Genomic DNA, 27455 nt, shown 5'->3' with positions numbered 1-27455 from the left:
AAAGGGTGATCCGTTTTGCTTTTGGCGCACTGTACATGACTTCAGTGCTTATTGATACGAACATTTAGGAATTTATTCTTGTTTGTACTCGCTTCCTACAAGTATTCCTGCGAGTATGGCCCATTTAAAGGACATAAAATGGCTCGTCCGACTGGCGTAGATCAGTTAAGTGATTGCTAATGGAATCAATGGATTCCCACAGTGATTATTCTTTGCAATGATCGTTCTCACTGCTTGTGAGAGTCACGTATGGGTATTTAGAGATGCGAAATGGAACCCCATTGGTCAGTTTTTTGCAGTTAAATGTATTCTTACCATTAGATTCACATTTGCGTCACCAAATTCACGCACGCGATTCTTTCATATCCAGTATGAATAATCTCAAGCCATCTATACTTGATGCAGCTCATGCACTTCAGATCGTCGTAGAGAAAAATGAAGATCTTGAGTGGAGAGTTTTTTCTCGGAAAACTTTTTACAAAAATCTGGCTCTCTTTCTCTAATGTCGCTATCAGAATTTCGTGAACCGTATGCAGTGAAAATGATCTTTTAAGCCACATTTGAACCATCTGTGTGAATACGTCCCATTGGTTAGATTTGATCACATGACTATGCAAAAATGAAACTTTAGGACGGTTCTGAATTTTAACTAATTTTTAAATTTCGATTTTAATTTTGACACATAAATAACAGCTTATTTAATATATAAATTAAGACATTTGCATAATTTTCGAGGGCAGGATTAGTGGAAAAGTTAGTTATTCAGGCAAAAAATTAGTTTTTGAGTCAATCGTTGTTGATTAAGAGAGTTATAATTTTTCTTCGAAATTAATTACATTTGTTTCTTCATCATGTTTTCTTGGTACAGTTTTTAATGTATTTGACTCTATCGCTACATTAAAATTATAAAAAATATATATTTTTCATATCCGGAACCTCTGTTACGTCACCATTTACGGAAGTGAAGTAGCCATCGCCCATCTACTGAGGTTGATAATCGTATTGAATTTTTTTTAGGGTTTTTTACTTCTCGTGGGTAAGTTCATATAATTGAAAGCTTTCAGTTTATACAACTCCTTTTTACATATTTCCCTCTCACCGCAATTAAGTTTGTATTCTTATTTTCGAATTAGATGCTGTAATGCTTTCGGCGAATACCGATTATTACAGCTGACTAATAAGCATGAGTGGCACCCTAAAACATTTTTACAATAAAACTGACAGACCTACCGGCCGCGAGTTAAATTACTCTTGTTTGTAATTTTATTGCTTATCCATTATTTGTTGTTAGTTCTAATTTGCGTTTGTAATTGATTATAATATTTCCGTATAAGTACTTGAGTGAGCGAATCTGGGTAAAGCTCAAGAGATAAGCACTGACTAGTGGGCAAAAAGTTTTGTTTGTAATTTCTGCACGAGTGTCAGTTGACTTAAGTTGGTGTTTTCATTAAAAAGTTTTATTATTTTTTATATTATTATGATTTGTTATGCATTAATTATTAATCTATTTTATCTATATCCAAACCACACCTACCTTTTGTAGGAAAATTGTCGACTTAATGTGTTAGGAGTATGCTTCACATATATGCATGAAACTATTAACTGTATTTTTATTTTGATTTCAAATTTTATTCTTATTCTTTTGCTTTTTTAAAATTTAATTTGTTTGACAGAATATTGTTTTACTAAAGCAGTCATGATTAAAAAAAGTTCTAATACCATTTAATTGTAGTTTATAAGACTGGTATACCTTTTATATAGCACATTTTATTAGTTTTCATATTTATATTGTGTTAGTACTTTCAGAAATATTTATAGTTATTATTTTCATTATAATGTCAATTCAGTTACTATCTGGTTTTGTAAATGATTATGCATAATATAGAGCTGTCTTTGCAGCTAGAGGAAAAATGGGCATATGGAAATATAATATGAAAAAACAGAACTCTATTTGCATAAAACAATTTGTGAAAATAAACCTGTGATAAAACTGTCTACGCTTGATATAATTGAAACTTTTTCTAATAACTTTTTAGGTACTGAAAATTAATTTTCACCACGCCCACAATGCGAGAATATAAAATCGTAGTTTTAGGCAGTGGAGGTGTCGGAAAAAGTGCTTTGGTAAGTTTTGTTTTCGTTATATGTGCCAGTTTTTCCTATTGTCAAATTTATTATGAAATACTTTTTTTCCGTAAAGCTTACACTGCTAATGCATTGTTGCTTGTTTTATGTGTGGCGTCATAATAATTAAAAAAATTTGTAGTATCTTGAGTTACTTATATCTATTTTTTTTATTTTCTTTCTGTTTTAAGTTTTTCACTGTAACTGGTAGAAAAAACTTTGCACTGGGTAGCAGCTGTTACCAATTACTGTGATTTCTTTGAGATATCTTTTCATTGCAGATTTTTTTTAAAAGGTGATAAGCACATTGTCCTGAGAAAATAGATATTTCTTTTTTTGTAATGAATGTAAAATTTATTTCCATTCTTTTGAGATAGACTGTAAAGAAACTAATACTAATTAAGGAGAAGATATTCCCATACTTTGATCTGTCACACAAACTACAATCGCCAAGGCGCAAAATAGATCCTAAACTTCTAGAATTTTTAAAAAAATATCTAGAGGTTTGTCCGAGGGTGGTAATTTGTCGTATGGTAGTTTTCTGTGATATTTTTAATTTTATTTTCTCGTTGCCTGATGTTTGAGAATTACCAAGACTGGCAGATCACGATACGGAAATCTTTCTATTACCAAAAAAAAAAATTTAGTGGCTATAGCTTACATTGAAAAACAAACTTCTCATTGTACGTAATACATACTTTTCAATGCTGTTCACTGTATTTTTGCATGTAATGTTTTCATAAGAAATAAAATTTCCCATAAAATATATATTTAAAAATTGAGAATATGATTGGTGCATTAAGAGAGTAAGAGAATCTAACCAGGCTCAATAAATTTCTTAAAATTTTCAATAGTCTTTTTTTAAATTTTGAAATTTTTATTATAGTTTGTTTTTCTGACAGAATCACTTAAGATTCTAATTAAATAATTATTATTTAATAAGGAATTTCACATAAAATCTAAGTACTGCATCATACAAAAGGCAGACTGTGGAGCATTTGTTTGCTTTTCAAAAGCTGAACTAATTTGGGAGTATGCTCTAAAAGCTCTTTTGTAGATTTTACCAATTATTATCATAGGGCTGCATAGTTAGAAACTGTGTATTTGGGTAGGAAGTTTCTTAAATATAGTCTTACTACTTATTTATCTCTATCTTAATCATAAAAAATGAATGTATCTTTAAAAACTCTAGAGGTAAAGTAAAAGCAAATATAGCGAGTAAAAAAATTTAAGTAACATTTTATAAGAAAAGTTCTCAAATAAGAAATAAGTTTGAAAAAAAAAAATTTAAGAGAAATTTTCTTAAATATCAAATTGTCATTATTTTGTTTTAGCATTTTTTAAATGTAGACTGCTTTTATCATTTAATTATACCTCTAATCTTTAANTATAAGTTATTGGTCATCTAATCTGCAGCAACAGAAGTCACACTGATGTTACTTTAAGTTGAATTTCGCGTATAACTGAGACATTGCAAAATGTATTTTTTTTCAATGTAAATAAAGAGATTTGAGTTGATAGTATTTAGTATTATTTTCCCAATAATCACGAAGTCAAAATTATTTGACGGCACGTCTATGACCTCACTAAGCAATTTTTTTAGTTGAAAATGGCGCGTTGGTGTATAAAGGTTCGCCACCCCTGGAATAGCATTTATTGAAAAAAAAAAAGGCTTTATCTTTATTCCTAATTTATTTTAGAACTGACTTGTTATGTGTCCTCACTTAATATTTTTTTCTAAATGTTTTACCCGCCAACATTGGCAATAATGTCTGCCTAAGGGAGTAACTGTATGTTTTCAGTGTTTATTATTGTATCTTTTTTGTGATATGTCTATTTAGCGCCATTCAATAATAGTATGTGTGATTATTTTTATGAAACTTGCAGCAGAGTCTTTTAACTGTTGTTAAGGAGTTAAAATTTGATATAGATCTGTACTTTTTATTTATGAAATGGATGATTTATGCTTAGAAAATACTGTTTTTACAAGTGAGCTTTGAATATATTAGGGTTGTATTTTTTGACATTTGACAATAGTTGAGCCAAAAGTGTTTGACGAGAGGAAAATATCACTAAATTTTGTTTGCTAGCGCTTAAAAAAAATCAGTTCTTTTATTTTTATCTCCGAAGTTTGTTTTCAACTGTCCTGTCTTTCCAACTTTTAACTAAACAAATAATGTATTAACTGAAGGCTATTTTTAAGAATTATTATAAATTTTTTTTTTATGAATGTTTCGAGATATTTTTATGTATTGTGGTAATTTTATTTGACTATATTCAGCTGTTTTCTCTGAATGAGGAACTTTGAAAATCTGTTTTGAACTTGTAATTTTTAAATTAAGCAATAAAATAACTTGTGGATTAGTTTTATATTGTTAATAATATGAAAATTTATAAAAATTAAATAGTCTAGTACGGTGCTTGGCTTAAGGTTGCAGGCGAATTTAGATTTATAAGGGGGGTGTTGCAGATTTATTTAAATTCTGCTACCAGGATAGCATATTAGGATATAGTGAGGCTGAAATGTGAGGCCTTATTCTTTTTCTTGAAGCGTAATGAACACAGTTTGATGTTTCTGTTTCCACTGCTTTATTGAATATTCATAAATCTGTTATCCTTTACGGATTATAAATTGTTTTTTGTAAAAATAAATAAGGAGATAAAATATTGAGAATTGTTTTTTGGTAAGTGGAGAAAAATATTTGAGGTAATAACAAAAGATAAATAGCGAAATGTAAGTTAGAATATTAGATTCCAATGTTCCCCTATGTGGTGGTTTGCATAGTGGTAATTTTTTTGACTGATTCGTAGTTAAAAATATTTTATTGGTTTTTAATAATTATTTAAGCAGACAATGATTAGGAGACAATGATTTGGAGTTTTTCATTATTTTCTTATCTACGTATAATTTAAAAAACAGGAACTGTGATAAATTTTGCTCTTAAGCAAAAAATCTAAGTTTTCAAAAATTAACACTAAACAGAGGGACAAAACCAAGAAGCCTGCTTTATTATGCCTATTGGAAATGCTTTTTATCAACATTGTCCAAAACTGCAGAAATCAAATTCAGACCTTTGAGAACATTTATTTTTGCTTTCAAAGCATCTGTAAGGTTGCTGGACTCGAGAAAAAAAAATTCCTAACCAGATGTATTATTTAATGTTCTTTAAGTGATTGGATTATTCAAAAATAAGTTTGCTAAAAAAACTATTTGCACTCTTTATTTTAAGTTGACACAATCCCTTCACTAGTGTATGCTCGGTCCTGTGGTTTGCCCATCCTTTCTGATTTCGACTCTGGAAAAGGAACCTTATCACACAGAAGATGAATCAGAAAGAGTAAAGAATGTCTTCAAACAGCTTAGAGAAAAAGCCACTCTTTTTTTTTTAAAAAAAAAAAAAAAAAAAAAAAAAGCTTTGTAGAGAAAAAATACATAGCTGCCAACTCTGTTGGATTTTGCCAGTTTCACCTAGTCTCCTGATTCAATAAAATTCTCCTGTTTTTTTTTTTACATTTTAGAAAATTCCCTAAAATTGAGTAAGTTTTCTAAAAAATCGCTATCGAAATAAAATTTTTGCACAGATTATTGCTTGCTTGAATATTTAAATAAGTATTGGTGATATATAATGAAGCAAGCCTCATTAGATAATTTTACAAACTGATAAATTTTAGAATATTTCCACAGTGTTGAAGATCAACAGATTTCTGCTTCTAGTGATGTTTTTAGTTTTAAACTATTTCTATATGTTTTTGTCAATATCGAGGAGAGAATTACTTTGAGGGAATGTTTTCTACAAAATAGTTGTTTATGTGAGTGTATCATAAGATTCGTTCAATTACAATTGAAGATATGATTTGTTAATGACCCNTTTTCTTGAAGCGTAATGAACACAGTTTGATGTTTCTGTTTCCACTGCTTTATTCAATATTCATAAATCTGTTATCCTTTACGGATTATAAATTGTTTTTTGTAAAAATAAATATGCAGATGAAATATTGAGAATTGTTTTTTGGTAAATGAAGAAAAATATTTGAGGTAATAACAGAAGATAAATAGGAAAATGTAAGAATATTAGATTCCAATAATCCCCTATGTGGTGGTTTGCATAGTGGTAATTTTTTCGTAGTTAAAAATATTTTATTGGTTTTTAATAATTATTTAAGCAGACAATGATTAGGAGACAAACAATAATTTGGAGTTTTTTTATTTTCTTATCTACGTATAATTCAAAAAACATGAACTGTGATAAATTTTGCTCCTCCAAGCAAAAAATCTTAAGTTTTCAAAAATTCAAACTAAACAGAGGGATTATTAAAAAACCAAGAAGCCTGCTTTATTAAACCTATTGGAAATGCTTTTTATCAACATTGTCCAAAACTGCAGAAATCAAATTCAGAGCTTTGAGAACATTTATTTTTGCTTTAGAAGCATCTGGAAGGTTGCTGGACTTAAGAAAACAAAATTTCCTAACCAGATGTATTATTTAATGTTCTTTAAGTGATTGGATTATTCAAAAATAAGTTTGCTAAAAAAACTATTTTCACTCTTTATTTTAAGTTAACACAATCCCTTCACTAGTGTATGCTCCGTCCTGTGGTTTGCCCATCCTTTCTGATTTCGACTCTGGGAAATTTACCTTATCACACAGAAGATGAATCAGAAAGAGTAAAGAATGTCTTCAAACAGGTTAGAGAAAAAGCCACTCCTTTAAAAAAAAAAAAAAAAGCTTTGTGGAGAAAAAATACATAGCTGCCAACTCTGTTGGATTTTGCCAGTTTCTTCTAGTCTCCTGATTCAATAAAAATTCTCCTGTTTTTTTTTTTTACATTTTAGAAAATTCCCTAAAATTGAGTAAGTCTCCTAAAAAATTGCTATCGAAATAAAATTTTTGCACAGATTATTGCTTGCTTGAATATTTAAATAAGTGTTGGTGATATATAATGAAGCGAGCCTCATTAGATAATTTTACAAATAGATGAATTTTAGAATATTTCATGGTGTTGAAGATCAACAGGTTTCTGCTTCTAGCGATGTTTTTAGTTTTAAACTATTTTTATATGTTTTTGCCAATATCGAGGAGAGAATTGCTTTGAAGGAATTTTTTCTACAAAATTGTTTATTTGGGTGTATCATAAGATTCGTTCAATTACAATTGAAGATATGATTTGTTAATGACCCATTTTTTAAGATTTAAATTTTATGAAAATTCTTTCAAAATATGTTAGAAACTCCAAAATTAAGCTGATTAGTAAGGTCTTAAAATTTGCAAAGGTATGTGGTTTAATGACAGAAAAGGCAATAAATATTAAGCTAGGTTATTTTTTAATGGGCCTAAAAATTGAGTGTAAAGTTGAATCTGTATACTTGTTAAAAAATAAGATTCATAATTATAGCAATAGACAATATCTGTTTTTCTAAGTGTGTGCTGTTAAATTGCCTATAAAATAATCAAATTTGCATTATTATATGAAGTGTACACAAAATTCCTGATTTTTTATTTATTTATTTAAAACTAGTATTTTTTTAACAAATAAGGCAAAACTAATGCTTTTTTAAGACTTTTGAAACTTTAAATCACAAGGGACTATTTAGTTGCATATAATCACACCAAGATAATGAATTTTTGTTTATTAATAATTAAAAATTTTAATTTTCTAGACAGTGCAGTTCGTACAAGGCATATTTGTAGAAAAGTATGATCCAACTATAGAAGATAGCTATCGTAAGGTGAGAAAATATATTTAAATTTTTTAATTGAACTTATTTCTGTCATTTTATAAATTGTTTGCTTTAGGTCAATAGGTTTGGTATTTTATATTTCCAAGATAAGGATTTGTATAAAATTGTGAATATATAGATTAATTAGATTGTAAAATTTTTTCCCACTAGAAATAGGAATTTGAATGAATTTCTGGTTTTTCGTGTCATTCTTCCGGGTCTAAAAACTAGAAGCAGGACAATCAATTTTTGCTCGAATATTGCAGTATTCTGCGTATCTCTAGAACACTGGTGGTTCTCAGACTTCCGTGAATTAAGACCTATTTAAGATCTATCAAGAATTTTAAGACCTATAACCTGACGAAATTTTGAAGCTTTTTCTAAATCCTGTTAATGAGACATTTACATACATTCTTTCGCCAATTATGTGAAGAACTAATCTAACATGATTCTTTTTGTTTAGCTTCTTTTTCCCATTTTGAATATTTGGAACTGTGCCAACTCTACTAATATTGTGGTTCTTATTCACACTATTTTAATATCAATAACTTTTTGTATTTATCTGATTTAAAAACTACGCTTTGCAATTAGTATTCACACAATTTAAAAATCCAATATCACGATTTGTATTTACGCATTTTTAAAACCAAATATCACTATTTGCGTTAATTTGTTTGTAATATCAAACATAAATTTTCGCATTTATATATGGCATTGTGAATCGTATTCATGCAATCTAAGAATTATGCAGAGTAGAATTATTTGCTCGATTTAAAAAAATTCAATATTGCAATTTATACATTCACTTTTTTATAATTCAATATCTCGATTCATATTCACACGATTTTAAAATGCAATATCTTTATTTTTGTAAAAAGTAGGTTTTTTCTTGAATTAGTTACTTTGAAGGTGTGATAGTTTGCTGTGAAGCTACTGTACTCTTTTTTTGTAATATGTTATTTTATCTAAGTAAAGTACTAAATAGTGTAATAAAAAAATGCTGAAGAAATTAGTTCAATGGCTATTAATTTTGAAGTAGGTAAAGCAATAATTAGTGCTATTAATTATTTGAATCTGTTAGGTGAAAATCTCACGCAAGACAATCGGAAGAATGTCAATGCGGCAGATAATTTTAGATTTTATTTAGTCATTATGACTTATAACTAATTATTTCTTTTGTAACATATTGACCTGAAATGCATATACACACATGTTTAAAATTAAAAGAATGTGTGTTACTTCAATGAATATCATTTTGTTCTGTATTTGTCTATGTAATTGATTAAAAATATTTAATAATTTTCAAGCATTTATTCTAAATTGCCTCAGAAAGTTTTTAAGCAAACACTTTCATTCAGTGTTTCAAGTCTAAGAAATTTTCTCAATCTCATTTATGAATCCTTTAAAATATCTTCCAGAATTTCTTATCTTAATTAAATATTAAATTCTGTCAAATTGCCTTGTATTTTATTCTTTTTATTTTAAATATAGAATTTTTACATGTTTTTTTTTCATGTTTCTACTATAGCAAGTAGAAGTAGATGGACAACAGTGCATGCTAGAAATTTTGGATACTGCTGGCACAGTGAGTGTTTTTCAGTATTTATTATTTATTTTTAATGTTTCTTGTGGTGAGATTTTCTCACATATATAATTTCTATTAGTAATATATTTTTTTTATAAAAGTTTGTTTTCCAAGCTGTAAGACTATCTTGTGTAGTCTATATTACTTATTATATTTTATATGTGTACTGAGTTCTCCCTGAGAATAAAGCAGGACAAGATACTTCTTCTCTGACTTTGAGTTTTGAAAGGGTAACATCGTAAATATTTATCAAAATGTGTAATAACTGAATTTTATCTTCAATTTCTAAATTATCCTCTCATACTATTTTATGAGTATAATTCAAAAAGTAATTCTCTCTAATTTGTAGCTCTAGAAAAATTTGTAGCAAATAAATATAACTAAAGGCAATCTATATGAATATTTTTTTCAGAAGGTATAACAAAAAATTATTAATTAATAAACAACTTGGAAAGTTTATTTCTATAATTGAAACTGAAAATTATAAGAAAATGAACATTTAAAGGTGGATTTTTTTAAGAAAAATTATTTATTTAAAAAATAGTTTTAAAATTTAAAATCATTATTAATACAGTCAGACCTCGATGTAAGGTAACCCTAAGGGGCATCACAAAATTGACCTTATAAGCGGGGTGACCTTTTAACCGATTCATTGGCAGTTCGTAACTAAGCACGTAAATAGTACACATTATGACTTTATAAAAATGGCAATGCAAACAAAAACGATCGGCCATAAATTAAATATTTAAGTCCATAAATTTTAACAGAATTAGTGAAGAATTAAAGAAAGTTAAATTTTTAAAATTTTTTTTAGTTTAAAATAAAGCTTTTTACAAATTTTCTCAAAGTGTGTATACAAATATTACATCTTACCTTATTTAAAATAATCATTTATGCAGGTCTGTCTTGTTTTTGGTTTAATTTTTTGAACAATGTTCTCTAGATTTTGTAACTTCGCAAAATGTTCCTCAGCTCCCTCATGGTTTGCAAAAAAATTTCGTATGACATTTATTGCATTGAAGGCTTCCGCTTGGGTTACAGCTATAGTCTCAGGATCGCTGTCATTGTCCTCACTGTCCACAACTTGTGAAACAATTTCAGAAATTGTAGCTTGTTCGCTTCCTTCGCCTCAGATAAAAAAGACCTTATAAGCGATAACAATTTTTAAAACTTGACCATATATCCGATAATCTGTAATCAGTGAGCCGGGACTTTGGAAAAGTGACCTTATATCGAGGTCTGACTGTATATATTAATGACCACCCGAAGAAAGATACTTATAAAAATGTAACCAGTTTATAATAATTCTAACAAAATAAATATTTGTAATAGTAATCAGAATTAAACCCAGAAACACAGATAATTCATGTGTATTAGTCACAAATTGTGATTTAAGCAAGTAAGGTACTAGGAGCTCTGCTAGACATATTTGTTTTGGATTTGCTGCTAGTTTTTTTTATTTCTTTTTCACAAGAGCTCCAACGCTCTTCTTACACCAAGTAGATTGTTTGAATTGATTCTGAGGAGCCTCGTTATCTAAAGTGAATTTTGATAAAATTTTCATAAATGGGATTTTTTACTAACGAAAATTAACATAGCTTTTGATTGGCTACCAAATTATTCAATTGTTGCTCCGAATATTATATCCCATGTATTAAATATTTCGTAAATAACTTTATCTACTATTATATACTTTGAATAATATTAGACTGAAATAAAATATAGACAATATACTTAATCTTTTTCATATGGTACTTTTTTTTTTGTTTTTGTTTCAGAAGGTTTTGATTAATATGAGCTGCATTTTCAAGATATTGATATGATGCTAATAAAATTGTCATTACTTAATTATTTTAAGAGCTTGATTTTTTAGCTTTTTTTTTAAAATACAGAATTTACATGGATAATGGTGAAATTTCTCATTAATTTTTTTAAATTTTTTTAGTGTATGGTGTTATAAAACAGCATTTAAAAAAAAATTCATTAAAAAGTATATATAATTAATCAAATTGACTGCACAACAATATTTTTATATTACAACGTCTCAAAGTGTAACATTTCAGTAATTGTTTTTTTACAAAATAAAGTTATTAAAAGTGTCAAGATACTTGTCATCACTAGATATGCAACAATTCATTTGATTCATGCTCAAATTGATCAATTTTAACATCAGAACGCTTTTGTCATTGGTATCTAACAAAAGCGGCCAACAACACTTGTTTTAGATAATGTTTGCATCATTCGCATTTCAATTGGCTTATAAGAGTTTTTTAAAACTACAGTAGATTCCTGATTATCTGCGGAATTGAGTGGCCCATGAAGAGCAGATAAGCTAATTCTCAGATAATCCACAAAACCCTTAAAAAAGACACCCATCAATTAAAAAAAATATATATAAATGATAAATTAAATTACATTTCAATTTCAAAATCTATTTCAATATCAATAGCAGTTTTCTTCATATTTTCTGTTTATACATTTTTTAAAATTTCTGTGTGAAAAATGTTGGTGTTAGAGAGCAGGAAGCTAAAATAGAACAGGCACAAGCAGACTTTTAACTTGAGAGTTCATACACTATTGAAAAAGAAACGCGCAAGGCAATGTTCAAACCAGGTGAATTAGTTCTTATCAAGAGTTACTGCACATACAAGATTTTTAGAAACTTTAAACAGTAACAAAGCTTAAAATAAACAGACTACAACTCTGAAATCATGCATATGTCACATAAATTATTCAAGGCTCTGGTTTATTCTTTTATGGGTATAAGTGTCATGTGGGGTCCACCCTCATTTCTTATTTATCAATTTTATAACTGATAAAAGTTCCAAAAACGTGTTGCATGCCCCGTGGCAGAATTGTTTTGGGCTTTCTGCGACAAACGTCTCTAGCACTGATATCTTTCTGCAAGTTGCTTTTAATAATAACAAATTTACATGCTACTAATTTAAAGTAACAGAAATGTTGTTTACAAAAAGAAACCTATTTGGATAAAATAGAATTGTATAGAATTTTTTTTAATAAATATGTAATATTTTTTTCTTTCATTCTTGTATCATGGACGATATTCTCACATTTTGTAAGGGAAAAACACTCTCCTTTTTTGGCGTCCGTGAATCATCGCATAAAAAAAAAACTTTAAAAATCGTGAAATTCGTAGCAATAAAAACCCGAAAAAGATAAAGGACAAAATCATGTGAATCGGACTCTTAAAAAGGAGGTAACAAATGTAATGGGGTTAAATAATGTATTAAAAATATAGGATTCAAAAAACTGTGTGAAAATAAATGACCCCCTTCCCTCCTCTCTTAAGTAAAACTCTTAAAATAGTTCCATCTCTTTGAATTAATTTCAATTCTAAATGCTATATTTATCATTGAAAAAAAAGGTGAAGCTTGGATGATCTGCAAATCGGATGATCGGGACTTTACTGCACACAGTTTTTGCAATAACCGAAAATATTATCTTAATCTCTCTTGAAAACTATGTTAATATTCAGAGATACCATAAAATAATGATTAAGAGTCCTTCAAATTTTGCCGGATGGGGCTAATTAATAAGACCAAAGGACTAAATATTATTGAACTTGATTATATAAATAAATAATTTTGATAGTTTCATTTTTTTCTGAATAATGTTCTGCATTTGCTTCATCAACTCTTTATTTTGCTTAGTACTTTATTTGTTACTACTTTATTTGTTAATACTTAATACTTTGTTAAAAATGCTTAATGTTTCTGATTTATTCTAAAAACAAAAGTACTGCTTTAAAGTTGAAATCATTTTTAAGAGATTTATAATAGGTTCATAAAATTTTTTGTTGTAAAAAGCAATAAATTTTTTTTAAGGCATGTAATACTTTATTTCAGCAGATAAAAATGTTGAGATTTTTTGAGCTCTGCTATACATGTGTTAATAAAATCTCTTAATTTCTATTTAATCTTGCCATATAGTTTTGTTTCCTTTTGGACTGTATTTTCCTTCCTAATCTTATATTAATCATCTCACTGACACCAAAAACTTGAGATTCCTAACCAATATTGGACTAATGAGATTATATTTATGCATATCTCTTTTGAATTTTTAAAATTTTCTTATGGATTAAATACAAAGTAATCAAGGAAGAAACCCTTATACAGAATTAGACTTCATATGTACTTAATGTAATTATATAAATTTAAAATAAAATATTGGCATGGAGAGTATTTGAATTTTTAAAAACATAAGTTTTAGTATTGTGTATTAACATTATCTAATTTTCTTAAAGATATTTTATAGTATAATTTCTCTATTGTTTTTTTATCTTTAATAAGTTAGCTCTTTACATTTTTAAGTTTTAATTGCTTTAATACACATGAATAATAAATAACATTAATTGCTTTCAAATTTAGATTTAGTTATCTGTGTTCAATTTTTTTACTATAACAGAATTTTATAGATTTATTTTGGTACTAAAAAGGTGTTATTTTTCAGGAACAATTCACTGCCATGCGCGATCTTTATATGAAAAATGGCCAAGGGTTTGTTCTTGTATATTCCATAACAGCTCAATCCACATTCAATGATTTGCAAGATTTAAGGGAACAAATATTAAGAGTCAAGGACACAGATGATGTAAGTTGAAGATTTTTTATTCATGAGTTAGTCAGAATGATTTAAAAACGTCCTATGGACTTAATATTTGTTACATATAGGCAATGCATCTTGAAGTTACTCTTGAGCTCAGGCTGTAAAATTTCTATTAATTTATTGCATTCATAATTAGTTAGGTCCAATATTCCCTTTTCAATTTTACAAATAGGCCTTATATTTTAATAGTGTTCTTATTTGTTCTGTGTTTGCTATAAAATTTTCTTTTTTGTTTGCAAAATACTGATTATTTTAAGTGCTTTGAAGTTTTGCTATAAATTTAGATATTAAGCTGGTCTCAATCTGTTTAAATAACATATAAAATATAAATAAAATACATAAAATGTAAATAAAATATATAAAATAAAAATAAAATATGTAAAATAAAAATATAAAATAAAAATAAAATATATGAAATAAAAATAAAATATATAATAAGTTCATCAGTAAGTAACAAGGAAACTTATACTGGATGCATACAAATAGATTTTATAATCCATGTGAATTTCACTCAGAAATTTGTAAGTAAATGTTGCATCACATAATTTTTTTTTTTCTAACATAAAACTTTTCACAATTTATAATATTTCTGAAAAATACCTAAGAAAATTTCTTCTTTAGGTGAAAATAACTTAGTCTAAAAATTTTACAAATAATACTTTGCTGAATATTTGGCCAAATATTCAGCCGGATATTTGGCAAAAGGGCTGAATATTTGTTCTATCCTTATTTAGGGCTCCCTAAACTCTAAAAAGCAGGAAAAATTGCAATTTTTTACAAAAAACCTGGAAAATTCTTATCATACCTGGAAAATAATGAGTCTCAGAATTGTCAGTAACTGTAATAAGTTATTGATATTCAAGTTATATAATTCTAACATCTATTACAATTATTTTATGAAATTCCACTTCATTCTCATTCTATTATGTTTTTGCTCACAATATCTAATGTTTGATGAATGTTAATGTTAATATCAAATGTTTTTTGAGGAAAAATTGTATGACATGGATAAAAAAATGGGATGGATTTTCATTGAAATTTACCTGCCTGGAAAAGTTGGAATTTTTTTTTCTGAAATTAAGTGTGAACCCTGTTACTTTTTATAACCTATTGTAGCATTATTTAACCTTTGGCAGGTTTCTGCAATTGAGCCTTTTAACGTAAATTTAAGTAAACTCTCATTTTGATAGGTAGTTATGTAATGTTATGTATTTTATCAGATTTAATTTTTTTCTAAAAAATAATTTAATTTAAAATACATTTGATTTGCAGGTACCTATGATTTTAGTGGGCAACAAATGTGACTTGGAAGATGAACGTGTGGTTGGTAAAGATCAAGGTGCTAACCTAGCAAGGTCGTTTAATAACTGTGCTTTCTTGGAATCATCTGCTAAAGCCAAGATTAATGTCAGTGAGGTATGTGTTAATTATGGGTAACAGATGTTTTTTAAAAAAATAGTGAGGTATGTGTTAATTATTAGTAAGATATTAAAAAGCTGAATGATAATTTAATTTTTCATTTGAGACTTGATATGTGTTTTGAACTTGGTAAAAGAAAGCTTCATTGACTCGCATGCTTTTCTCAGTTCTTTTAAATAAGTGGATCTAAGATTTCTTATTGTTTATTGATAGATTGTTGATCATTGATTTTTTTTCTGATTTTTAACAATAACCCACGTTATTTAGTTTATTTCTGAAAGCTTTTTTGTCCTCTTACTATTGAAATTTGTTTCTTCACTTATTCATAAGTTTCAGTTTTTTTTTTTTTTCGAAAAAGAATTTTCTGCATACTGTTTCTATTTTATCCATTTTTCTATTTCCTTATGCAGGGCTGATTGTGCTCCGGAAAAAATCCGGATTTCTGGATTTTTCGCTAACAGTGATCCGGAAGTTTCCGGAGATCGAAGGTCCAGACTTTTAAAAAAATTATTGATCACAGAATTTCCGGAAATCAAATTTTCAAAGGTGGAAACACAGTTTATTTGTTTGTAAGGGAGAGCCAGATACTTTATAAGCTTATATTCATGATTAATATTTATTTTTTTATCAGTAAATAATTATTATAATCATAAACTCAAGAAAGAAAGACATATTTGTAAATTTTAATTACTTCTCCAGGTCATCATAGGTATGTGTAAATGGTATAGGTATGTGTAACTCAAGAAATTTTCCGGAATTTTGACTTGGGCTCACAATCACCCCTGCTTATGGTTAATGATTGAAATGAAATCCTGAATGAAAACAACTCTCAGAAAACTTATTTAAATCAGTATTCTTGGTGTTTGGGCTTCAGGAAAATTTTTACGACATTTTATTAAGTTATTAGGTGAAAAATTAAGTTATTAAGTGTTAAAATGTAATGTTTTCAATCTTAGAAGATGTTACAGTTAAATCTAGTTTTGTCTACTTTATATTATGCTTCATTTTCTCGGGTTAACTTTGAAATGTTCCAAATCAAAAAGATAAACATAAGTTTTTTTTTGTAAGACTTTTTATTCTTATTTTTTACTTTTAAAAAATTATGAGTTGTGAAATATTTCTTCATGCTGTGGATACTGGCATATGATAAGATATCTATGTATTTTAGGAGTACTAAGTTTTATTTGCCCTACTTCCAGTTCTTTAATTCTGAGTGATTATTGAGAAATTTTCTAAATTTAAATGTTGGTTGATCTAGAAATCTAGTAGTTGGTTGATCTAGTTTACAAGAGCCACCACAAATGTATATAATTGTGCACCTAGCTCCAAAGGAAAATCTATTGGCTTGTAACTAATAAAATAGTTGCTATTTTTCTAATGAGAAATGTAAAGTTGTTTCATAACTTTCAAATTTTGCATTCATTATATTTTCTGGAAAACTTTTTGATAATTATGTTTAAGTCTTACGTTAAAAATAGTAGGAAATTTTTATTACAAAAAAAAGTTTATCTTCAGTTTTGATGTACAAATGTTTCGCTATTTTTAATTTATGAACATTGAGCAAAAATATCACCTTTTCATTGTAATGATCAGATTTTTATGTACAGGGATGAGATAGGGCAAAAAAGCTGAATTTCCAGTGAGTAAATTCTACGCATGTGCAATTGTTTAATAATAAATTGCTGGCAATTTAAGATAATAAATAACTATGTATTGACATAAAATTGTGTACTAATTTAATAATAAATGACTGATTACATCAATACTTAACATTTAGTAAAAAGTAAAATTAACAATTGAAAAAATTAAGCTAGAAATTATATGTTTGTTCAGTTCACATAAAGGAGACAATTATTACTTGAACTGCCTGATTTAGCAAATAAAAACTTCTGAGAACATACATTGAACGTCCCTTTCTTTTAATAAATACTGTTACGTGATTTATAACAAATATATCAGAAACATGACTTTTTAAATTATTTAGAAAAGAAAATAAACTTTTACAATTAGAATTACTATGTTCATATAATCTGATCTAACTAGAGCCCTGTGAAACAAGTCAATAACTGTGAAGTAGAAACATATAGTAACTCCTTAACATACAAAAATTGCTATTTTAGTTTGAAAAAATAACATATAATCAGAAACTGTTTATATAATTATTTTTCATATGATAAAAATTTCGCATTTTATACCATAAATAACAGCAGCATTGTTTTTTTAATTTTTGATTTTGGTGCTGAGTTAATAAACTTTTTTTTCCACAAAAAATTGAATCACTTTGTAAGTGATTGCTTTTGTTTGCTATATCTTTTTTTAAAATTTTTGTTTTATTTGCTGCAAATGCTTCATGTTTTACAAAACAAGCAAAAAAATCCTTTAACAAGGTCAAATTGCTTGTAATGCAGCTTGTGAATGAGGGGAAACAGATTGGTGAGTAATTAAGTCGTTAGCCCAACTTCAAACATCTTTTGACAAATCTTATTTTTTCTTTCTTTACCTGCCTTTGTCACATTCTTCTTAACAAGCACAGCATGTAAGTTTTGAATATGCCTACATATAATAATAATTGTCGATAGAAAAAGTCACATTTATAGTGACTAATTAAAGAAAAGCTTACTATTACAAGAATCATGATAATTGATTTTATTCGCGATAATCACGTAAATACAAATAGCGATCTTGGATTTTAAAATCGCTTGAATATGAATCGCGATAATGGATTTTAAAACCACATGAATATAAAACTCTATATTTGATTTTAAAAATGAAAAAATATAAATTACGCCATAAAATTTTTAAATCTAGTAGATACAAGTCATGATGCATAATTTTTAGATTGCGTGAATGTGAATCCCAATGTCTTATATTAAAATCACATATAAATACGAAAATCAAAGTTTGATATTATGACCGCATGAACAAATCACGACATTGGATTTTAAACTCACATGAATACGAATCGCTACATAGAGTTTTTAAAAACGTGTAAATACAAATTGTGTTATTGGATTTTTAAGTCTTGTAAATAAGAATCGAAATGTTATCAAATTCCGGGCTTGTAAAAGGCTCGTTTGAAGCAACGACGTCTGAATTATGAAAATACGAACTATCTGGCGGGCGGGTAAAAATGCGGAAAATCTTATCTTCTCCGCATAAACGCGGAGAAAATAGCTAAAATAAGTAACAATGTGGAAGGATTGTCAGCTATGTAGTTTGAATTTTCTGTTCATATTTGAAAATCAGAAATAAATATTATTTTATTTCAACGGCTGATTTTTTCGAAAAAGTAGGATATTTATAAAAAAAAGTGCAACTTTGAGATAATTGGAGTTTTCGATAAAAAGACTGAAATTCGAGAGGCAAAAGTAAAAAAAGCGGAAATTTGCTAACAAGCGGAAAAATGTCATCCTTGTTATGTAATAACTGTTATTACTAATCTTAATGCTTGAGTTCTAAGGGTTGACTGTTAGTTACTATTCTATTTAATGAGTATTATGTAATTAAGTTAAGAATCAAACACAAAAGCATACTTTAATAAACATACCTTTTTCCTCAATTAGTTTGGAATTCCGACTATCTAAATATGAGAGAAGCCCTATAGTCGAGAGCAGTCAGAAATTTAGCTCCCTTAATGTTAGCAGGGCTGATTGTGCTCCGGAAAAAATCTGGATTTCCGGAATTTTCTCTAACAGTGATCCAGAAGTTTCCGGAGATCGAAGGTCCAGACGTTTAAAAAAATCATTGATCACAGAAGTTTCCGGAATTAAAATTTTCAAAGGTGGAACTTCAAAACACAGTTTATTTTATTTGTTTGCAAGGGAGAGGCAGAGAGATACTTTATAAGCTTATATTCATGATTAATATTAATTTTTTATCAGTAAATAGTTGTTATCATCATAAACTCAAGAAAGAAAGACATATTTGTAAATTTTAATTACTTCTCCAGGTCATCATAGGTATGTGTAAAGCTTTAAATATATTTTAAGTACCTAAACTAAGAAATATTGAGAGAACCTTGTTTAAATTTTTTTCAATTAAAATTTTTTTTTAAGTCAAGAAATTTTTCGGAATTTTGACTTGGGCTCACAATTACTCCTGTGTTAGTGTCTTTTTTTTTCTTGAGTACTTCATAATGTCTCGTAAACTTATTTACCGAATCAGAAAAATTTTGCTCACAGTTGTAAGATTCATTTGTCAGAAGATTTAAAAAATATTTATTTTAAAATTTTTTTTCTCACTGGATGTAATAGTTTATAAGTGAACGTAGTTATAGTTACCTAGGGCTTACATTAGTTTAAAAATGTATTAAGTAAAGGTTTCATAAAGTAATTGTGACAGAATTTCATATTATATTTTCATTACCAGTAAAAAAGCTAACTTTTTTTATTGATTTTGGTATTGTTTTGTAATAGTTCATCCGTTTGTTGCATTTTGATTATATCCAGTTAAGTTGTAATTTGTTTTCAACTTGTTATTGTTTTAAATATCTATGTGCAGTGTTTTTAAATTCATAATTTTTGTTAATGTGTTTTACATTCTTTCTAAGAATAAATTTTTTCTAGATTTTTTATGATCTTGTCCGGCAAATCAATAGAAAAAACCCTGAAAAAAAGCCGCATTTAAAAAAGAAAAAGACATGTTCAATTTTGTAAATATGTAAGTATTTTTCTATTTTAACAAATTTGTACTAAATCGCCATTACGTTTTACTTGTAATTTTACAATAAATTTGCATTATTTATGTAATTTGTATTATATCAATTATAATCTCCAGTAAATTTTTCTTTATTATAATGTTATTTCATTAATAAATAAAACCAAAAGTTGTCTTTAATTATAAAGTTTCCAAGCATAGTTGTGTGATAAAATTTGTTTTCTTATATTAATTGGCAAAAATTTTTAAAAAAATGTTCTATCCACCATGACTATTAACAATTAGTCCTTACTAAATGGTGGTAGCAATGTGGTCAACATCACATGATGTCCTTCTTTACTTCCAATACTTAATTGCTTTAAATATTTTGAATTCTTTTCTTAACTTGTGGAGAGCTTCTTGTTTCACGAATGTACAATGATATTCTGCTTCTCTGTACCAAAAAGGTTAAGTAAAATTTTTTAGTTATAGTTGCTAGCTATGCAAAGCTTCTAATTATTTCATTGCTAATAATATTTTGTAAAATAAATGTCTGCTCTAGCATAATGCATACTATTTTCTGCGCAATGCATTCCGCAATCTTATATGGTTTGCTTCGTTCGCTACTAACTTAGATACATTGCAAATGCACAAAATTCTAAGAATTCAAAACAATCATTCAAATCCATATAACAACTTTTTTTTGAAAAAAAATTACATCTTTTTAGTAAATACTAAGTCATTAAAATAAATTTGAATTCAAATAAATGACATGTAATTCGTTAAACTTATGAGAAATGTGCTATAGTATAAAATCTTAAGATAAAATTTCTAAAACTGATATCTCTTTAAAAAGGTTAAAATTTTGGCTATAATTAAGTCTATTAAAAATTAAAATAAGTGAATTTTAATAGAAAACCTGCATAAACAAAAAAATTCTAGTAAAAAAAATAAATTCGTGATATAAATCAAAAATCGTCAATTAAATTCGTAATATATAAATTCGTGGAAAAAAAAGCGCTTTCGACAAAATACTAAAATAGAGATCTATCGACAAAGACTATCACTTCTGCCTTGCTTATGCTCTCTCTGGTTATTTCAGTTTCCGTTTTTAAAAGCACTATATGTTGAGCCATTTCAGCTAGATTTGGCATGTGACATTTTTAGCTGCAATCATTGGTCGATTTTCTAGCGTTGCCATTTGGGAAGTTGTAATGAGGCTTTTTTTTTATCGCCGTGTAAGAGAAATATATATATAGATTGAAGTGTCGTGACATAAGAGCGGACATGACATTGTGAGAGTGAACAAACATAATCACTATAACATAATAACACTATCACCTAACTATCACATAAAACATAATAACTATGACTCAAAGTTGCAATTTCTTCAGGAAGTAACAGATTTCTTCCCGGCACTAAAAAAAAAAACTCGAAACTGGACTAATTTGAAATAAAAGTATTTAACTACGATATAATTTTTATGATTGTTTAATTATAAAAATGTCTAATAAAATTATTAAATGATAATCCAAATGCAAAAGAAATAAAATTAAACACATTATAAAAGGTAAAAAGAATTTAATTTTTTTAAAAATAAAGCAATTTTCATATTTTAGTTATATACTAAATGTTAAAATCTACTTTAAAACTACTATTTTAAATACTACTACCTTTTAAAATGATTTCTTTGAATTTTGATCTATGTTTCTTATTTTCCTAAATAAATATGTACTCTCACAATTATATAAATGTACTTAAACTGTTTAAACATAAAAATATAGAAGAATATTAAAAAATTTTCACTGTAGTTTTTTAATGCTAATGTATTTTTAGATTTTTTTAAATTTCTTTTAAAAGAATAGCATTATATATGAGAAACAATTAGTTTTATTTTAGAAAATCCTAAGGATATATTGTAAATTATAAAGCTATCAGAGTGTTAAAAAAAAAAAAAAACTTCGCTGTGATATTTATATTTGAAAGCTTACAAACTTTACTTTTTAAAATTAAATTAATTGCTCGAGCACTTTAAAATATTAGATTTTTTTGATGATTTTCAGTTCAAATATGAAAATGATGTAAAAGCTTTTAAGTTGCAGAGCTCATTCTAGGCAGAAAAAAGGGCAGGGTGCAAAAGTTTAAAAAAGGGCATTATTTTCTAAAAAGGCAATAATTTCTTTCTATGGGCTTTACACGTTCTATTAAATAACATTGTCAATTAGTAAAAGAAATTTTTCTTAAAACTTTACTAAAAGTAGCAAAGCAATCATATTAATTACTAATTTTTATTAATAAATCAACATACATATTGAATTAATGAGCTAATTAGCTTAGTAATTTATTTAAAATTCATGCATAGATTAATAAAATAATAAATGTATGTTTTTGAGTATCTGTAGTTATGATTTTATAATTAAAATGATTAATAATAATTATGATTTAATGATAGTGGAAGTAGCTGCAAACTTTCTAAGACAAGTGCATCAAGGGGGTGTGATGGCTATTTTTCCTTTCCCATATAAATCTATGTATTGACAGCAATGACAAACTAAATAAAAAAAACAATAAAAGTTTAAGAAATCTATTGTAGAGTTTGGGGAAAAAATAAAGAAGGGCTTAGGACAGAAAGGACAAAAAGGGTATGGACTCTATTACATCAGGGCACTAATTTACTTCAGGGGCAACAGGATGGATTCTTTAAACTAAAAGGGCAGCAGGGTGCTGCGCCCTGTTTACCCTGCCTAGAATGAGCTCTGAAGTTGTTTAATAACGTCGCATTTTAAGAAAGTTTTTATAATTAATCATTGCTCTAAAAAGTGAGCAATTTATAAATAAAAATATCTAAGTAATTTGTGAATTTGGTTATAGTTACATTATTTTTGATTTGTATATAATACTACAGACAATTTGATTATGATATTTTAAGTTAACTTAAAGGAACTTAATAATAACTTAAACTTAACTAACTTAAAGGAGAAAAATAAATTAATAAGTTTTATTCTATTCTTTTATGCAAAAATACTTATTTATTTTTCTTTAAAATTTTATGCTTTTTTATTTTCACTAATTTAAAAAGGATTTATTAAATAAACTTGGATATTAACACTCTTAGGCATTTAACTTTCTATAAACTTTTAAAAATTTAACTCCTAATATTTAAATAAAAAAACTTTTTCCCACTTACGTTGGAAGAAACTTTCCCCTTCTTGCAACTTTTATATAGAAAAAATAATTAACCGGATTCACATTATCGCAAAAACTCACGTAATGTAGAAACACTATTACTAGGTATTCTAGTCCAATTTGCCCTCATATAAAATTATATACTTAGAAGATTAAAATGATTGAAAAAATTAAATACCCTCCTAAATAAAATAAAAATCTTATTATAAATATTTTTGTGATTGTGACATTTTGAATTGATATTAAATTTGTCTTAATCAATTTTTTTTAAATCAAAAAATGAGTTTAAGAAAAGTATGCATATCCTGATATTAAAAGATATCCCCCACAACTGTTTTCTGTTAATGAAACTAGAAAAAGTCTTCTATATATTGAAAAACTCTCCTTCAAAATTAAAGGTAATTTATTCCCCTTGTAGGGTAACTATGTTTTGAAACAGGTAACCAGGGTTGGGTTTTTGTCGTCAAAAACTGGTTTTTGACATGACAGTGGTAAAAACCCTACTGTTTTCTTTAATTTATGGCATATAGCAGACAATATATTTTCACAAAATTGCCTTTATAAATGAATGTTGTAAATGATTGCTATTGATTTTGCAACTATATACATGTATTCTTATAGAAGGATATACATTCACATAGAAATATTGTAATATACTTATTGAAAATAGTGATACTTACTTTTATCATTGTAGCTTGATTTGCAAAGGATTCAAAATTTTGAACTTCTTAATTGTTAAAAATAAGCAAACAAAAAAGCTTGGAAATATTAATAAATTCAAGAGCTAAAAAGAAGAGTTTAAAATTTGGCATTTCTTAATATTAGAAATAAGCTAAACAAAACTTGTAACTATACTAACAAACTCTAAGTCAAGAATGACTTGACATTCTTCAGTAATGTAATATGCCAAACAAAATGATGCTTGGAAATGTGGAAAATTTTGTTTATTATCCTAATAATTTACTTCAAATAGTATGTTTTGATATAATCATGTTGGGAAAATGCAAGTATCTGTTCTTAAATATCTTTTAACAACTTTTTTTCTAATTTTATTGCCCAAAAATGAATTAATTTTAAATTATAAGCAGTTAAACTCAAATAAAAATACAGTTTTACCAAAACTATGGGTTTTTGACAGAGGGTTTTTTGACATGACGGTAAAAACCATGGTATAAACGGAAAAAACCGGTTTTTGACAGAGGGGTTTTTGACACGACAGTAAAAACCATGGTATAAACCGGTAAAAAACCGTCGTGTGTCAAAAACTTGCCAACCCTGCTTCTAACCAACATTGAAATATAGCTTGCTAATTATATTCTGTTCAGTCGACGACTCGCTACATTCGAAATGGTGCGAGGAATTGTACTTAAATTTAAAAAAAAAAAAAAATGTGTACCTAAAAAGTTTGAAAAGATTTTGGATTATTATTGTTTTAGCATTAAGTAAATCTCTTATTTTTTTTTCAGGTAGTGATTAACTGGTAGTGATGCTGTACAGAGGCCCCCTTCAATTTGTCTTGAAAAAAAAAGTGACTTTGCTACAGAAAATTGATCACTGTGGAGCATGTGTATTGTGACAGAATTATGTTCAAGCATTATAACTTAAATAATGGGGTCCAGGCTGCAATATTACTATAATTAATATGAATACCATGTTCCTTCAACCGCAGCACTTCCACATTGTTGTGTTCTTTAAGGATTCTTCAATCTGATCTATTTTCCTTCCCCTTCCTTAATTTTTTTTAAAAAACAAATATTCTCTATTGATTAAAGAAACTAATTGTACAAGAGTGTTGAATCAGTGTCCCATTTAACGGTCTTTGTATAATTTGGGTTGAAGCGCGGGCCGGAGTGACACTTTGTACAATGGAGGCGACAAAAAAAGTGTAATTTTTTCTGTAGGGTTAGTTCCAAAAGTTGTTTCGTATTTTCATATAAATTTTAAAAATCACACTTATTAGATTGAGCGTTTATTCGAGGGGGGCAGACCGCAATCATCCTCAAAATAGTAGCGGAGATTCCATTTTTATTAGCTATAATGAATGTATGTTTATGTGTTTAGGAATCTAAAAGAAGGGTATGACCTACAATCACTCGCTTGAATGAAGTTTATTGGTGAAATTTTCTTCCTCAGTGAAAAGTCCTTTCCTAATGTTTTGAAACTTGTTGCCGTTTCCCCCCCTCTGAATCTTCATGTCTTTGTGCACAGCGTTTTGTAACTTATTTTATTTCATCTTCTATCATTATATATTAATTATTTTTGTTTTTGTTTTTTTCAATCTAGCATAGTAGTTTTAAAAATGAAATATATATGTATATTATGTAAATTGCAGTGTTATTTTGGCCAATGCTTCCAAAATAATTAAGATAAAAAGTTTTTAACCTGTCCTCACATTGTCAAGCAGAGCTTTTAAACTGACGTATAACTTTTTTACATCTGTATTTCTAATTGTGTTTAAGGTGCCTATGCTTGTCAAGTCCAAAAGGAAAAAAAAAAAAAAAAAATCTTACCATACAGGAATTACCTTCAAAGTTGGACATTATTATCCCAAGCAAAGTGACATTGATAAATATTAATTTGAAAAATTTAAGTAATTGAATTTTATTTAAGAAAATGTTTTCAATGTTTACCCTTATTCAGTTGTATGTAATGAATGAAATTTATCTTGTTGGATGTCTTCATTTTAAAATAAATGTGTTAAATTAACATTGAAATTCATTCAGTGTGTCAGTATCTTTGTCTGTTTTGATCCATACTTTTCTATGTAATATCTTGATTGTCTCAATGATTTGTGATTCTTTTTCAAAGTTGTTCCGTGTTCTTACTGGGTAGTTATAAATGAAGGGAATTGTGAAACAATGACCAGCCACATTTTTAAGTACCGTTTTGATTTTTTCTTCTGCAGGTTTTTCTTTTAAAAATTTTTATCAAATGGTTATGTTCTGTCAAGAATATAGCCACTGCAGTGTAATGTTTATTAAAAGTACTAGTTATAGAGATACTACTGCCGATACTATATTACATTTTGGGTTATTTGCTGTTGTCCGATTTTAAACTGGAACATGGTACAAGTTCTTAAATTCCTAAAAAAGAAAGTGTCCTTAAATGTTCTGAAATTTTTATGATTTTTTAGATTTTTTTACAGTTAAGAGAAATATAATTCTTAAAAAAATGAAATTTTACATTAAGAAAAAAATTATAAATTTTATTTTGTACCATGAGGCATGGGACGAGGTGCGCAACTAGTATTCATTGCTAATTGCGAGTTATATTACAATTCATTTTAGCGCAATTTACGAAGTAGACAGCATGATTTGCTTCGTTAAAGTGGTTTACGAATTACACATCACTATTCGGATAAGTGATTTGCGAATCATCGTTGCGAATAATGTGAGGCTAATCAAGGCATTTGCTACTTATTGCTTCACGTCTTTCGAATAGGTTTGTTTCTCTATTATATTGACCTGATTTACAAATTACACATTGCAATTTAATCTCTTTGCTAGTAACATATGCGATCTGAGAAATCCCACACTGACCGCATTTAATGTACGCATCACTATCCGTATTAACGCTAATTTAATATGAAGCGCCACGATTCATATTTAAGTGATTTAAAGACTGCACATCATGATTCGTATTCAAACGATTTAAAAATGAAGAAAGCCAAAAGTTGCTACGTAGATTAAGACTAAAAACAGTTTAATTGGAAAAGAAAATTCTGCATATTAATTGCTTGGAGATTTTAATGAAATATCAAATCTACTAATTAAGTATTTTCAAGCAATCGATAGGAACACATCAGATCATTTACTCTTAAAATATTATTAGAGTTTTGAAGTAGGTAAGAGCAAAAATGTTCCAAACTGTGTACACCTTCTATAAGCATGGGTCTGTTTAGAAGAAATTTGGATCAGTTTACGGACCCTTCACAAAATATCTTTTCATGAAAACGGACCCTTCGCAAAATTATCTTTTAATCGGACCCTTTACAAATTTGTTTATCTTAGTTATTGTTTTGTTAATTGAATAAAGCCTTCCCGGGTTTATTCGCTTCCTGAACCTAACCATTGTGTTATTCAAAATATGTCAATTGAAATTATTAAAAATGTGAGTGATTTTATTTCCATTACTTGTCCGAAATGAATATTCTGTCTGAGT

General features: G+C 27.6%; 1 protein-coding gene across 4 annotated transcripts; it reads left to right on the top strand.

Annotated features, from left to right (window-relative positions):
• Positions 1-603: 603 nt before the first annotated feature.
• Positions 604-26012, top strand: LOC107449408 (ras-related protein Rap-1b). Of its 4 annotated transcripts, none has more exons than XM_021146108.3 (8): positions 604-1036; positions 2037-2124; positions 7784-7852; positions 9372-9428; positions 13899-14039; positions 15327-15470; positions 20039-20132; positions 24761-26012. In XM_021146108.3, exons 2-7 carry the CDS (start codon positions 2068-2070, stop codon positions 20126-20128), a joined length of 558 nt encoding a protein of 185 aa, XP_021001767.1. In that variant the 5' UTR covers positions 604-1036; positions 2037-2067; the 3' UTR covers positions 20129-20132; positions 24761-26012. The 4 variants fall into 4 exon arrangements, with proteins under 4 accessions (XP_021001767.1, XP_021001768.1, XP_021001769.1 ...); XM_021146109.3 differs by having other exon boundaries at positions 1031-1434; XM_021146110.3 differs by having other exon boundaries at positions 1033-1108.
• Positions 26013-27455: the final 1443 nt, after the last annotated feature.

This window comes from Parasteatoda tepidariorum, chromosome 4 (assembly GCF_043381705.1).
Source record: "Parasteatoda tepidariorum isolate YZ-2023 chromosome 4, CAS_Ptep_4.0, whole genome shotgun sequence".
Lineage (NCBI taxonomy): Eukaryota > Metazoa > Arthropoda > Arachnida > Araneae > Theridiidae > Parasteatoda > Parasteatoda tepidariorum.
Note: the sequence above shows the minus strand (reverse complement) of the source record. Positions and strands in the feature narration are given on the sequence as shown.

What these genes read in the sequence shown, in the direction of transcription:
- LOC107449408 (XM_021146108.3), top strand. Translation starts at nt 2,068, where the DNA reads ATGCGAGAATATAAAATCGTAGTTTTAGGCAGTGGAGGTGTCGGAAAA. An exon ending in GTGTCGGAAAAAGTGCTTTG is followed by an intron (nt 2,125 to 7,783) that starts GTAAGTTTTGTT and finishes TTAATTTTCTAG; the next exon opens with ACAGTGCAGTTCGTACAAGG. An exon ending in CCAAGATTAATGTCAGTGAG is followed by an intron (nt 15,471 to 20,038) that starts GTATGTGTTAAT and finishes AATTTTTTCTAG; the next exon opens with ATTTTTTATGATCTTGTCCG.